We start from the raw sequence: 13,047 nt of genomic DNA, 5'->3' as shown, positions 1-13,047 counted from the left end.
CCAGGAGCAAGGTTGTGACAAGCACAATGGAACTCCAAAGGGAGTTCTGGCCATCACTTTTAAAGGGACCACGCTCCTTTTAAACACCTTCCCTCCATTGGAAATAATGAAGGATGGGGCGCCTTCTTTGGGGCTCACAAAATTGGACTGCCTGGTCCAATAGTTTTGAAACTTGGAGGGTATTTTGGGGAGAGGCCCTGGATGCTATGCTGAAAATTTGGTGCATCTACCTCAAGAAACAGCTTCCACAGAGCCCCAGATACCTGCATATCAATTCTCCTTTATACCCTATTGGAATCAGTCTCTATAGGGAATCATGGAGTACCCAGCAGACATTTCCCTTCCTCCCCCCTCTGCTTTCTGATATCCCTGAAGTGGGGGGAGGGCTTCCAAACCAGAGGATCCCCTGCCCCCACCTGGGGATTGTAGCAACTCAGAGCAACGTGGAAGGACGGTAAGCAGTGGGGTGCCACAGGGCTCAGTACTGGGTCCCATGCTCCTTAACTTGTTCATTAATGATTTGGAGTTGAGAGTAAGCCATGAAGTGGCCAAGTTTGCGGATGACACTAAATTGTTCAAGGTGGTGAGAACCAGAGAGGATTGTGAGGCACTCCAAAGGGATCTGTTGATGATGGGTGAGTGGGCGTCAACGTGGCAGATGAGGTTCAATGTGGCCAAGTGCAAAGTAATGCACATTGGGGCCAAGAATCCCAGCTACAAATACAAGTTGATGGGGTGTGAACTGGCAGAGACTGACCAAGAGAGAGATCTTGGGGTCGTGGTAGATAGATAACTCACTGAAAATGTCAAGACAGTGTGCGACTGCAATAAAAAAGGCCAATTATTAGGAAGGGAATTGAAAACAATTACGCCAGTATCTTAATGCCCCTGTATAAATCGATGGTGCGGTCTCATTTGGAATACTGTGTACAATTCTGGTCACCGCACCTCAAAAAGGATATTATAGCATTAGGAAAAGTGCAGAAAAGGGCAACTAGAATGATTAAAAGTTTGGAACATTTTCCCTATGAAGAAAGGTTAAAACACTTGGGGCTCTTTAGCTTGGAGAAACGTCGACTGCGGGGTGACACGATAGAGGTTGACAAGATTATGCATGGGATGGAGAAAGTAGAGAAAGAAGTACTTTTCTCCCTTTCTCACAATACAAGAACTCGTGGGCACTCCATGAAATTGCTGAGCAGTCAGGTTGAAACGGAGAAAAGGAAGTCCTTCTTCACCCAAAGGGTGACAAACATGTGGAATTCACTGCCACAGGAGGTGGCGGCTACAAGCATAGCCAGCTTTAAGAGGGGATTGGATAAAAATATGGAGCAGAGGTCCATCAGTGGCTGTTAGCCACAGTATCCATCCATCCATCCATCCATCCATCCATCCATCCATCCATCCATCCATCCATCCATCCAGATAGATAGACACAGAGTGTTGGACTGGATGGGCCATTGGCCTGATCCAACATGGCTTCTCTTATGTTCTTATGAAAAGAGAAGCAGGTTTACAGTCTCTTTCTCTCCCATCATCTTCCTTCCTTCCTTCCTTCCTTCCTTGTGGCTCTCAAACATCTGATGTTCATGTCTTGCAGCTCTCAAACGTCTGACATTTATTCTATGTGGCTCTTACGTTAAGCAAGTTTGGCCACCTCTGCTATATATGGATGTGGAAGTTGAAAAATGAAGGAGGCTAAGAGGAAGAAACAGGATTCATTTGAGATGGGGTGTCGGAGGAGAGTTTTATGGATCCTGTGCACCGCCAGAAAGACCAATAAGCGGATGCTAGATCAAGTCATGCCTGAATTCTCTATGGAAGCTAAAATGATGAAACTGGGGCAATAATGAGAAGACAGGAGTCACAGGAAAAGACAAGGATGCTGGGGAAAGTGGAAGGAAGCAGGGAAAGGAGGTGACCCAACAGGAGATGGACAAACTCCGTCAAGGAAGCTCCAGCCCTCCGTTTGCAAGACCTGAGCGAGGCTGCTGTGAGGATGGGCCATTCTGGCAGTCATGAATTCGTAGAGCTGCCATAAGCTGAGAGCGACCTGACAGCGCTTAACACATACTCTACTTCAGTGGTGCATTTCCAGATATTATTACAGGGATAGAACATTTTTTCCTGCAGACCTTTTAGTAGCCTTGGTCAGCCAGCAAGTCGCCGCGGCAGGTGGGGGTGGCAGGGTGGGGGGAGATGTTGAAAAACCAAACCCTACCCCAGGGGCGGCCAAACTATGAGAGCCACATAGAATAAACGTCAGATGGTTGAAAGCTGCAAGACATGGCCATCAGACGTGGAAGGAAGAAAGGGAGGGAGGGAAGGAAGGAAGAAGATGGGGAGGGAGAGGGAGGTGGAAAGAAAGCAACTTTAATAAATGCATTCTCCAAGCCAACCAATGGGGCGGTGGGGGCTTTGAGAGCCACACGATATGTATGAAAGAGCCACATGTGACTTCCGAGCCACAGTCTGGCCACCCGTTCCCTATCCCCACACTCCATCCAGAGAGGTGTAATGGTTAAGGTGTTGCTAGCATCACACCCCCTCAGCCTAGCCTACCTCAAAGGGTTGTTGTGAGGACAAAATGGATGAGAAGGAATAAAGCTGAGATGTAAATAAAATAAATGCCTGGCTTTAATTGGAAAGATAACAAAGAAGCCGACACACGCATCCGTTTGACTCCAAAAGTTTCACTTCTCAGTTTGGCACCGCCAGGCTCTGATGCCTTCAGCTGCTGCTGGAGAGGCAGAAATCCAACTGGTGAAGCTTGCTCGGCAATTGGCGTGCAGAGAGAGGCAAAACCACACCTGTTGAACATCAGCTTCTGAAATGGCTATTTCTTGTGGGTATGAATGATTCTCAGCAGCTCCGTGAGATGCCTGCCCCGGAGAAGAAGAAATGCAACTGGTGAAAGCTAGCCTGGCGTACAGAGAGAGGCAAAACTGCACCTGTTGAACATTGGCTTGCCTATCACCTCTTGCAAATAATCCATGGCAGCTCTGCGCGATGCCTGCCCCGGAGAGGCAGAAATCCAACTGGTGAAGCTTGCCTGCCTTGCAAAGAGCTGCAAAACCACACCTGTTGGACATGGGCTTCTCATAAATGGTTCTTGGCAACTCTGCACAATGCCTGCCCCGGAGAGGCAGAAACCCCACTGGTAAAGCTTGCCCGGCATGCAGAGGGCTGCAAAACTGCACCTGTTGAACATCAGATTGCCTAACACCTCTTGAGAATAGTCCTTGGCAGCTCTGCATCATGCCTGCCCCGGAGAGGCAGAAATCCAACCAGCGAAGATTACCTGGTGTGCAGAGAGCAGCAAAACCGCACCTGTTGGACATCGACTTGCCTAGCGCCTCTCGCAAACGGTCCTCGGCAGCCCTGCGCAATGCCTGACCAGGAGAGGCAGAAACCCCACCGGTGACACTTGCCCGGCGTGCAGAGAGTGGCAGAACCGCATCTGTTGAACATCAGCTTCCTAACGCCTCTCGTAAATGTTCCTCGGCAGCCCTGCGCAATGCCTGCCCGGGAGAGGCAGAAACCCCACCGGTGAAGTTTGGCCGGCTTGCAGAGGGCTGCAAAACCGCACCTGTTGGACATCGGCTCGCCTAATGCCTCTCGCAAACGGTCCTCGGCAGCCCTGCGCAATGCCTGCCCCGGAGAGGCAGAACCCCCACCGGTGAAGCTTGCCCAGCGTGCAGAGAGTGGCAAAACCGCACCTGTTGGACATCGGCTCGCCTAAGGCCAGAGAGCGAAAGCGAAAGCAGCTCCGGCGGCGGGGCTGGGCTGGGCTGACAGGGCCCGCCCCCGGCGGCGGCTTCTCCCCGGCCAAGTTGGGACGAAGCGACCCGCTCGGTCCTCCGAAGCTCCAGCAGCGCCGTCGTGGGTTCCCTCCGCTTGCCGCGCCAGCCAGCCATGCACCGCATCGGGCAGGAAGAGGTGGAGGTAGGCGCCGCTGTGGCCCTGCGGGGCACCCAAAGGCGCTGCTGCTGGGCGGGGCGGGGCTGGACGGGAGGGGGGGCTTTTGCAAGATCTGGGGGGGCTGCTGCACCCGGGGAGACCGTGGGACGGCCCCCTCATCTAGGGTTGCCAGCCTCCCGGTGGGGCCTGGAGATCTCCCGCTTTGACGACTGATCTTCAGCGGGCAGAGATCAGCTCCCCTGGAGGAAAGGGCTGCTTTGGAGGGGGAGGGGGGGACTCTAGGGCACTGTTCCATGCTGAGGCCCCTCCCCTCCCCAAGCCCCGCCCTCTTCGGGATCCGCCCCACCCCCCAGAGTCTCTAGGCGTTTTCCAACACAGACGTGGCAACCGGAACACCCACAGAATCCCCGCCCTCGTGGGAAGGAACAACATCAGGGGAAATAGACCAGCTCTAGCAGGGGTGCCCAAAAAGCCACATAGAATAAACGTCAGACGTTTGAGATCTGAATGAGAGATATGAACATGAGATGGTTGAGAGAGGAAGGAAGGAAGGAAGGAAGGAAGGAAGGAAGGAAGGAAGGAAGGAAGGAAGGAAGGAAGGAAGGAAGGTGATAATAGATAGATAGATAGATAGATAGATAGATAGATAGATAGATAGATAGATAGATAGATAGATAGACAGACAGACAGACAGACAGACAGACAGAGATATGATAGACAGAGAGATAGATAGATGATAGAGAGAGAGAGAGAGATGAAGGGAGGGAGAGGTGGACAGAAAGCAACTTTAACTTTAAATGCATGGTTTGGCTTGAAGGAGAAGTGATTTAAAGAGACGGTAAATGCCTTCTCCAAGCCGGCCTACGGGGCGGTGGGGGCTTTGAGAGCCACGCAAGATGTGTGAAAGAGCCACATGTGGCTCCCTAGCCACAGTTTGGCCCCCTGAGCTATAATGATGGTCACAGGAATAGACAGCTTTGAAAAGGGGAGAATAGGCCTAGTGGTGTCCCTTAGCCATGGTGGCTGAGAGGAGCCTCCCCATCCAGAGGCACTAAACCTCTGCATCCCAGAGCCAGGGGCAAACATTAGGGGAAGGCCTCGGCCTCTCTCTCTGCCTCGCTGTTGACCCTCCAGAGGAACCAGCTGGCCTCCATGTGAAGCGGGATACTGCACTAGATGGACTGTTGGTCTGAGCCAGCAGGGCTTCTCTGATGTGGTCTGATCCAGCACAACTCCTCTGTGCCCATGTGGTTGGCCCCCCAGAAGAACTGGTTGGTTGCTGCGTGAGACAGGATGCTGGACTAGATGGACCCTCCCTGGTCTGATCCAGCAGGGCTCTTCTGATGTCCTTATGAAGGCCTCAGTCTCTCTGCCCTGTTGTTGGCCCTGCAGAGGAACTGGTTGGCTGCTGTGTGAGACAGGATGTGGGACTAGATGGACCCTCCCTGGTCTGATCCAGCAAGGCTCTTCTGATGTTCTTATGAAGGCCTCGGACTTTGTGCCCTGTTGTTGACCCTCCAGAGGAACTGGTTGGATGCTGTGCGAGACAGGAGGCTGGTCTGGTTGGACCACTGGACTGATCTAGCAGGGATCTTATGATGTTCTTATGAAGAAGGGATTAAATAAACATCTGGAGCAGAGGTCCATCAGTCGCTATTAGCCACATCATATTGTTGGAACTCTGTGTCTGGGGCAGTGATGCTCTGTATTTTTGGTGCTTGGGGGGCACAGTGGGAGGGCTTCTAGTGCTCTAGCCCCACTGGTGGACCTCCTGATGGCACCAAGGCTTTTTGGCTGCTGTGTGACACAGAGTGTTGGACTGGATGGGCCACTGGCCTGATCCAACAGGGCTTCTCTTATGTACTTATGTTCTCTTAAGGCCTCTGCCTCTGTGCCCTGTTGTTGGCTGTCCAGAGGAACTGGTTGGCTACTGCGTGAGACAAGATGCTGGTCTGGATGGACCACTGGACTGATCCAGCAGGGGTCTTCTAAAGTTATTATGAAAGCCGTAGCCTCCATGGCCTGTTTGTTGGCCCTGCAGAGGAACTGGTTGGCCACTGTGGGAGACGGGATGCTGGACTGGATGGACCCTTGCTGGTCTGATCCAGCAGAGCGTGAAAGCCCCCAGCCCCCTCCACACCTTCCCTCCCCTACAGTTGAAATCCACAGCTATACAGCTCCCGAACCTGGAAGTTCCATTCAGCAAGCATGGCTCCTAAACTACCCACCCTGAAAATGAGAAAAGAGAAATTCTGCAAATGCTCTCTGATTTATTTATTTTTTTAAAAAAATGGATGTTGAAGAAGAAGAAATGTAGATTTATACCCCACCCTTCTCTCTGAATCAGAGACTCAGAGCGCCTTACAATCTCCTTTATCTTCTTCCCCCACAACAGACACCCTGTGAGGTGGGTGGGGCTGAGAGAGCTCTCCCAGTAGCTGCCCTTTCAAGGACAGAGTCTCTGAAAGAGTCTTACAATCTCCTTTATCTTCTTCCCCCACAACAGACACCCTGTGAGGTGGGTGGGGCTGAGAGAGCTCTCCCAGTAGCTGCCCTTTCAAGGACAGAGTCTCTGAAAGAGTCTTACAATCTCCTTTCCCTTCCTTCCCCACAACAGACACCCTGTGAGGTGGGTGGGACTGAGAGAGCTCTCCCAGCAGCTGCCCTTTGAAGGACAACCTTGGCCAGAGCTATGGCTAACCCAAGGCCATTCCAGCAGTTGCAAGTGGAGGAGTGGGGAATCAAACCTGGTTCTCCCAGATAAGAGTCCACACACATAACCACTACACCAAACTGGCTCTCTGCCCAATGCACTAGCATTTGGGTTCTGGAGCCAAACCGTGGCTCTTATTAAAATTGCAAGGGGGGGGCAGATTGCAAAGGCGGAGTACGGGATGTGATCAGTATTCCCTCTAAGCTGAATCAGTGTGAGCTAGCTCACAGTTTTTTACCCTCTGGCTCACACATTTGTGTCTCAGCTAAGGAACGATGGCCCCAGAGCAAATTAATTGATGCAGCAGCTCACAATTTTAATGCCAGTAGCTCATAAAGTAGAATTTCTACTCACAAGACACCACAGCTTAGAGCAGGAGTGTCAAACATGCGGCCCAGGGGCCAAATCAGACCTCCCCCGGAGGGCTCCTATCAAGCCCCAGAGCAACTGGCTCTTGCCTGCTTCCTTCTCCCTTTCTCTTGCTTCCTTCTGCATCTCGACTTGCTTTGCAAGGCTTGCTCACAACTTGAGTTCGATCCCGGCAGAAGCTGGGTTCAGGTAGCCGGCTCGAGGTCGACTCAGCCTTCCATCCTTCCGAGGTCGGTCAAATGAGGCCCCAGCTTGCTGCGGGGAAAGCGTAGATGACTGGGGAAGGCCATGGCAAACCACCCTGTAAAAAGTCTGCTGTGAAAAAGTTGTGAAAGTAACGTCACCTCAGAGTCGAAAACGGCTGGTTGCTTGCACAGGGAACTACCTTTACATTTAGAGCCCCGTGGCGCAGAGTGTTAAAGCTGCAGTACTACAGTCCTAAGCTCTGCTCACGACCGGAGTTTGATCCCTGGTGGAAGCTGGGTTTTCAGGTAGCCAGCTCGAGGTTGACTCAGCCTTCCATCCTTCCGAGGTCCATCCTTCCGAATGAATCCCCAGCTTGCTGGGGGGGAAAGTGGAGATGACTGGGGAAGGCAATGGCAAACCACCCCATAAAAAGTCTGCCGTGAAAACGATGCGAAAGCCACGTCACCCCAGAGTCGGAAATGACTGGTGCTTGCACAGGGGACTACCTTGACCTTGACCTTTTTTTGGTCTTGGAAGAAGAAGAGGAGCAAATGATTTGGCCAAAAGCTGGAGGTAGAGAAGCAGAGGTCACGGGAAAGGTTCCATATTCCCTCCAGCAGGCTCATTCTCCCCTGCCGATCCCGCCCTGCCGTTAACGTTATAGGGTAAACAAGAGGTTGTCACGCAATGTTGTCTCCTCTGGACTGTTCAGAAAATTGCCTTTGGGGAATCAGAGAGATACGCGCGTGCTTCATGCGCAGTGTGCGGGGCCTGGTTGCGAGGCACGGCTTCGTGAACAAGCAGGGGGAATTTGAAAGTGAAGGGATGTGGACGGGGATAGAGTTGCCAAGTCCAGTTCAAGAAATATCTGGGGATTTTGGGGGTGGGGACAGGAGACGTTGGGGGCGGAGCCTGGAGACGTTGGGGGCGGGGCCAGGAGCCAGGTTGCGGCAAGCAGGATTGAACTCCAAAGGGAGTGCTGGCCGTCGCGTTTAAAGGGACCGCGCACCTTTTAAATGCCTTCCCTCCGTTGGAAATAACGAAGGCTAGGGGCGCCTTCTTTGGGGGCTCACAGAATTGGACCCCCTGGTCCAATCCTTTTGAAACTTAGAGGGTGTTTTGGCGAGAGGCACTGGATGCTATGCTGAAAATATGTTGCCTCCATCTCAAAAAGCAGCCCCCCGCCACGCTCCAAATAACCCGTGGATCAATTCTCCATTATTCCCTATGGGAATCGGTCTCCATAGGGAATATTGGAGTGCCCAGCAGACATTTCCCTCCCTTCCCCCTACTTTCTGATGACCCTGAAGTGGGGGGGAGGGCCTCCAAACCGGGGGATCCCCTGCCCCCACCTGGGGATTAAAAAATCAAAGGTACATAACCCACCGTGAAAACCAGCTTCTGTTATTAAATTATACAAGGTCAACAAAAAAGAAACACAGATTCCACCGTCATAAATTACAAAACAACCATAACTTTTAGTCCTTAATAGAAAAGGAAGCAATAGCACCAAGAGTCTTTCTTTTCATCCTATGGTAAAACTTCCCGTCTCATTCCATGAAATCCTGGTGTAGCACCCCAGATGTTTAATGTCTGTCCAAAGATGCAGCCATTAATCCAAGTTTCCAAGGACAAGGTCGTACGGAACCCCTGTTTCGCGTGAGCTTCTTCCAGCTGCAACAATTCTGAATCCAGTTTGGAGATCCAGTTTGGTGTAGTGGTGAAGTGTGCGGACTCTTATCTGGGAGAACCGGGTTTGATTCCCCGCTCCTCCACTTGCACCTGCTGGAATGGCCTTGGGTTAGCCAGAGCTCTGGCAGAGGTTGTCCTTGAAAGGGCAGCTGCTGTGAGAGCCCTCTCAGCCCCACCCACCTCACAGGGTATCAGTTGCGGGGGAGGAAGGGAAAGGAGATGGTGAGCCGCTCTGAGACTCTTCGGAGTGGAGGGCGGGATATAAATCCAATAGCTTCATCTACCTCACAGGGTGTCTGTTGTGGGGGAGGAAGGGAAAGGAGATTGTGAGCCGCTCTGAGACTCTTCGGAGTGGAGGGCGGGATATAAATCTAATATCTTCATCTACCTCACAGGGTGTCTGTTGTGGGGGAGAAAGGGAAAGGAGATGGTGAGCCGCTCTGAGACTCTTCGGAGTGGAGGGCGGGATATAAATCCAATAGCTTCATCTACCTCACAGGGTGTCTGTTGTGGGGGAGAAAGGGAAAGGAGATGGTGAGCCGCTCTGAGACTCTTCGGAGTGGAGGGCGGGATATAAATCCAATATCTTCATCTACCTCACAGGATGTCTGTTGCGGGGGAGGAAGGGAAAGGAGATTGTGAGCCGCTCTGAGACTCTTCGGAGTGGAGGGCGGGATATAAATCCAATAGCTTCATCTACCTCACAGGATGTCTGTTGTGGGGGAGGAAGGGAAAGGAGATTGTGAGCCGCTCTGAGACTCTTTGGAGTGGAGGGCGGGATATAAATCTAATATCTTCATCTACCTCACAGGGTGTCTGTTGTGGGGGAGAAAGGGAAAGGAGATTGTGAGCCGCTCTGAGACTCTTCGGAGTGGAGGGCGGGATATAAATCCAATATCTTCATCTACCTCACAGGATGTCTGTTGCGGGGGAGGAAGGGAAAGGAGATTGTGAGCCGCTCTGTGACTCTTCGGAGTGGAGGGCGGGATATAAATCCAATATCTTCTTCTTCTTCTTCTTCTTCTTCTGAATAACATGAATAATATACAATAAAACCATATGCACATAAGCCATAAAAACATTTTAAACCCTGACTAAAATCAACAAACCTCTTAGCAATTTCTCTGAAGTGTTAGGCCAAACAGCCAGCATATTTGAAGGAACACCTACAAGGTGCTACAGTGAGTTATGCTTAAATGGCTTATAGGCGGCAGGTGCAAGAATTCAAGACGTTCCTTAAAGCTACAGAGTACCCAGCTACAGTAATGCTAAAAACTTATTATAACAAATATCCAAAGCACATGCCAATAAATTATTTTGTAAACAGTATATTTTATAAAAAAACATGCCTCCTGGGGATTAGCAACCCTAGACAGGAAGCTTTCTGGAGGACCATGATAAAAAGAAGCTGAAAGCCTTGCAGCATTTGTTGTGATGAGGGGAAGCTCTGCTTGCCCAATGGTGGGGCGGAGGAAGTTGCTGTTGAGTCACGGCTGACTTATGGCCACCATGTAGAGTTCCCAAGGCAAGAGAAGGTCAGAGGTGTTGTCATTTCCTGCCTCTTCATAACAACCCTGGGCTTCCTTGGTGGGCACCCATCCAGGTATTAACCAGGACCAAGCCTGTTTTTTTGTTTTTATGTGTATTTCCTGTTGTGCATTGCCTACAGCCTGGCATTGGCTGGGATGAGGCAATTCCCTCCTCCTTCTCCTCTTCCTCTTCATAACCACTACACCAGAGCCAGTTTGGTGTAGTGGTGAAGTGTGCGGACTCTTAACTGGGAGAACTGGGTTTGATTCCCCACTCCTCCACTTGCACCTACTGGAATGGCCTTGGGTCAGCCATAGCTCTGGCAGAGGTTGTCCTTAAAAGGGCAGCTGCTGTGAGAGCCCTCTCCAGCCCCACCCACCTCACAGGGTGTCTGTTGTGGGGGAGGAAGGGAAAGGAGATTGTGGAGAGCCAGTTTGGTGTGGTGGTTAAGTGTGCAGACTCTTATCTGGGAGAACCGGGTTTGATTCCCCACTCCTCCACTTGCACTTGCTGGGATGGCCTTGGGTCAGCCATAGCTCTGGCAGAGGTTGTCCTTGAAAGGGCAGCTGCTGTGAGAGCCCTCTCAGCCCAACCCACCTCACAGGGTGTCTGTTGTGGGGGAGGAAGGGAAAGGAGATTGTAGGCCGCTCTGAGACTCTGTCCTTGAAACGGCAGTTTCTGGGAGAGCTCTCTCAGCCCCATCCACCTCACAGGGTGTCTGTTGTGGGGGAGGAAGGGAAAGGAGATTGTAGGCCGCTCTGAGACTCTGTCCTTGAAACGGCAGCTTCTGGGAGAGCTCTCTCAGCGCCACCCACCTCACAGGGTGTCTGTTGTGGGGGAGGGAGGGAAAGCAGATTGTGAGTCGCTCTGAGACTCTTCGGAGTGGAGGGCGGGATATAAATCCAATATCTTCATCTACCTTACAGGGTGTCTGTTGTGGGGGAGGAAGGGAAAGGAGATTGTGAGCCGCTCTGAGACTCTTCGAAGTGGAGGGCGGGATATAAATCCAATATCTTCATCTACCTCACAGGGTGTCTGTTGTGGTGGAGGAAGGGAAAGGAGATTGTGAGCCGCTCTGAGACTCTTCAGAGTGGAGTGCGGGATATAAATCCAATATCATCATCTTCTTCTTCTTCCTGATGAGAGCAGGCAAGCCTGGGCTATCCAAGTCAGAGCAAAAGATGAACAGAGGTGGGGTTTCCATTGCCTGCCTCTGCGTAGCAGCCCTGGGCTTCCTTGGTGATCCTCCCTTCCAAATACTAACCAGTGCTGACCCTTGGCTTCTGACATCAGACCAGATTGAGGTAGCTATCCACATTTGTGCAGAGGTGGTTATTGCCTGCTATTGCCTGCCTCTGCATAGCAACCGTGGGCTTCCAGGTCAAAGAGAAATAGAGGTGCTTTGGCCATTGTCTGCCTCTGTATAGTAGCCCTGGATTTCCTTGGTGGTTTCCTAGCCAAGTGCTTACCAGGACTGGCATAAGAACATCAGAGAAGCCATGTTGGATCAGGCCAGTGGCCCATCCAGTCCAACACTCTGTGTCACACAGTGGCCGAAAAAACCCAGGGGCCATCAGGAGGTCCATCAGTGGGGCCAGAACACTAGAAGCCCTCCCACTGTGCCCCCCCAAGCACCAAGAAGACAGAGCATCACTGCTCCAGACATAAGAACATAGAGAAGCCATGTTGGATCAAGCTGCACAGTTTTAATGTAAAATGTAAAATTTTAAGGTTTTTAGGTTTTAAATGTTTGAATTTAAATGTATTAATTTGTTCCGATTTTATTGTTTTATTATTTGTTGTAAGCCGCCCTGAGCCACTTGTGGGAAGGGCGAGATATAAGTTACGGAATAAAAAAATAAAAAAAATAAGCCAATGACCCATCCAGTCCAACACTCTGGGTCACATAAGAACATAAGAGAAGCCATATTGGATCAGGGCAATGGCCCATCCAGTCCAACACTCTGTGTCACATAAGAACATAAGAGAAGCCATGTTGGATCAGGCCAATGGCCCCTCCAGTCCAACACTCTGTGTCACATAAGAACATAAGAGAAGCCATGTTGGATCAAGCCAATGACCCATCCAGTCCAACACTCTGGGTCACATAAGAACATAAGAGAAGCCCTGTTGGATCAGGCCAATGGCCCATCCAGTCCAACACTCTGTGTCACATAAGAGAAGCCCTGTTGGATCAAGCCAATGACCCATCCAGTCCAACACTCTGTGTCACATAAGAACATAAGAGAAGCCCTGTTGGATCAGGCCAGTGGCCCATCCAGTCCAACACTCTGTGTCACAGAAGAACATAAGAGAAGCCATGTTGGATCATGCCAATGGCCCCTCCAGTCCAACACTCTGTGTCACAGAAGAACATAAGAGAAGCCCTGTTGGATCAGGCCAGTGGCCCATCCAGTCCAACACTCTGTGTCACAGAAGAACATAAGAGAAGCCATGTTGGATCAAGCCAATGACCCATCCAGTCCAACACTCTTGGGTCACACACTGGCCAAAACCCAGGGGACATCAGGAGGTCCATCAGGACACCAGTGGGTCCAGGACACCAGAAGCCCTCCCATTGTGCCCCCCCCGCACCAAGAAGACAAAGCATCAGTTGCCCCAGACAGAGAGTTCCA

General features: G+C 51.3%; 1 protein-coding gene across 1 annotated transcript in view; it reads left to right on the top strand.

Annotated features, from left to right (window-relative positions):
* Window positions 1-3,788: 3,788 nt before the first annotated feature.
* The window catches only part of SHFL (shiftless antiviral inhibitor of ribosomal frameshifting), a 43,374-nt gene continuing 34,115 nt past the window's right edge, over window positions 3,789-13,047 (top strand). The window contains exon 1 of the mRNA XM_060253104.1: window positions 3,789-3,945. Within this exon, the coding sequence (XP_060109087.1) occupies window positions 3,916-3,945 (30 nt within the window). The 5' untranslated portion in view covers window positions 3,789-3,915. The remainder of the gene's footprint in view (window positions 3,946-13,047) is intronic.

The sequence above is a fragment of the Heteronotia binoei genome, chromosome 13 (genome assembly GCF_032191835.1).
Source record: "Heteronotia binoei isolate CCM8104 ecotype False Entrance Well chromosome 13, APGP_CSIRO_Hbin_v1, whole genome shotgun sequence".
Classification (NCBI taxonomy): domain Eukaryota; kingdom Metazoa; phylum Chordata; class Lepidosauria; order Squamata; family Gekkonidae; genus Heteronotia; species Heteronotia binoei.
The sequence above is the reverse complement of the archived record's forward strand: the minus strand, read 5'-3'. Positions and strand labels throughout refer to the sequence as shown.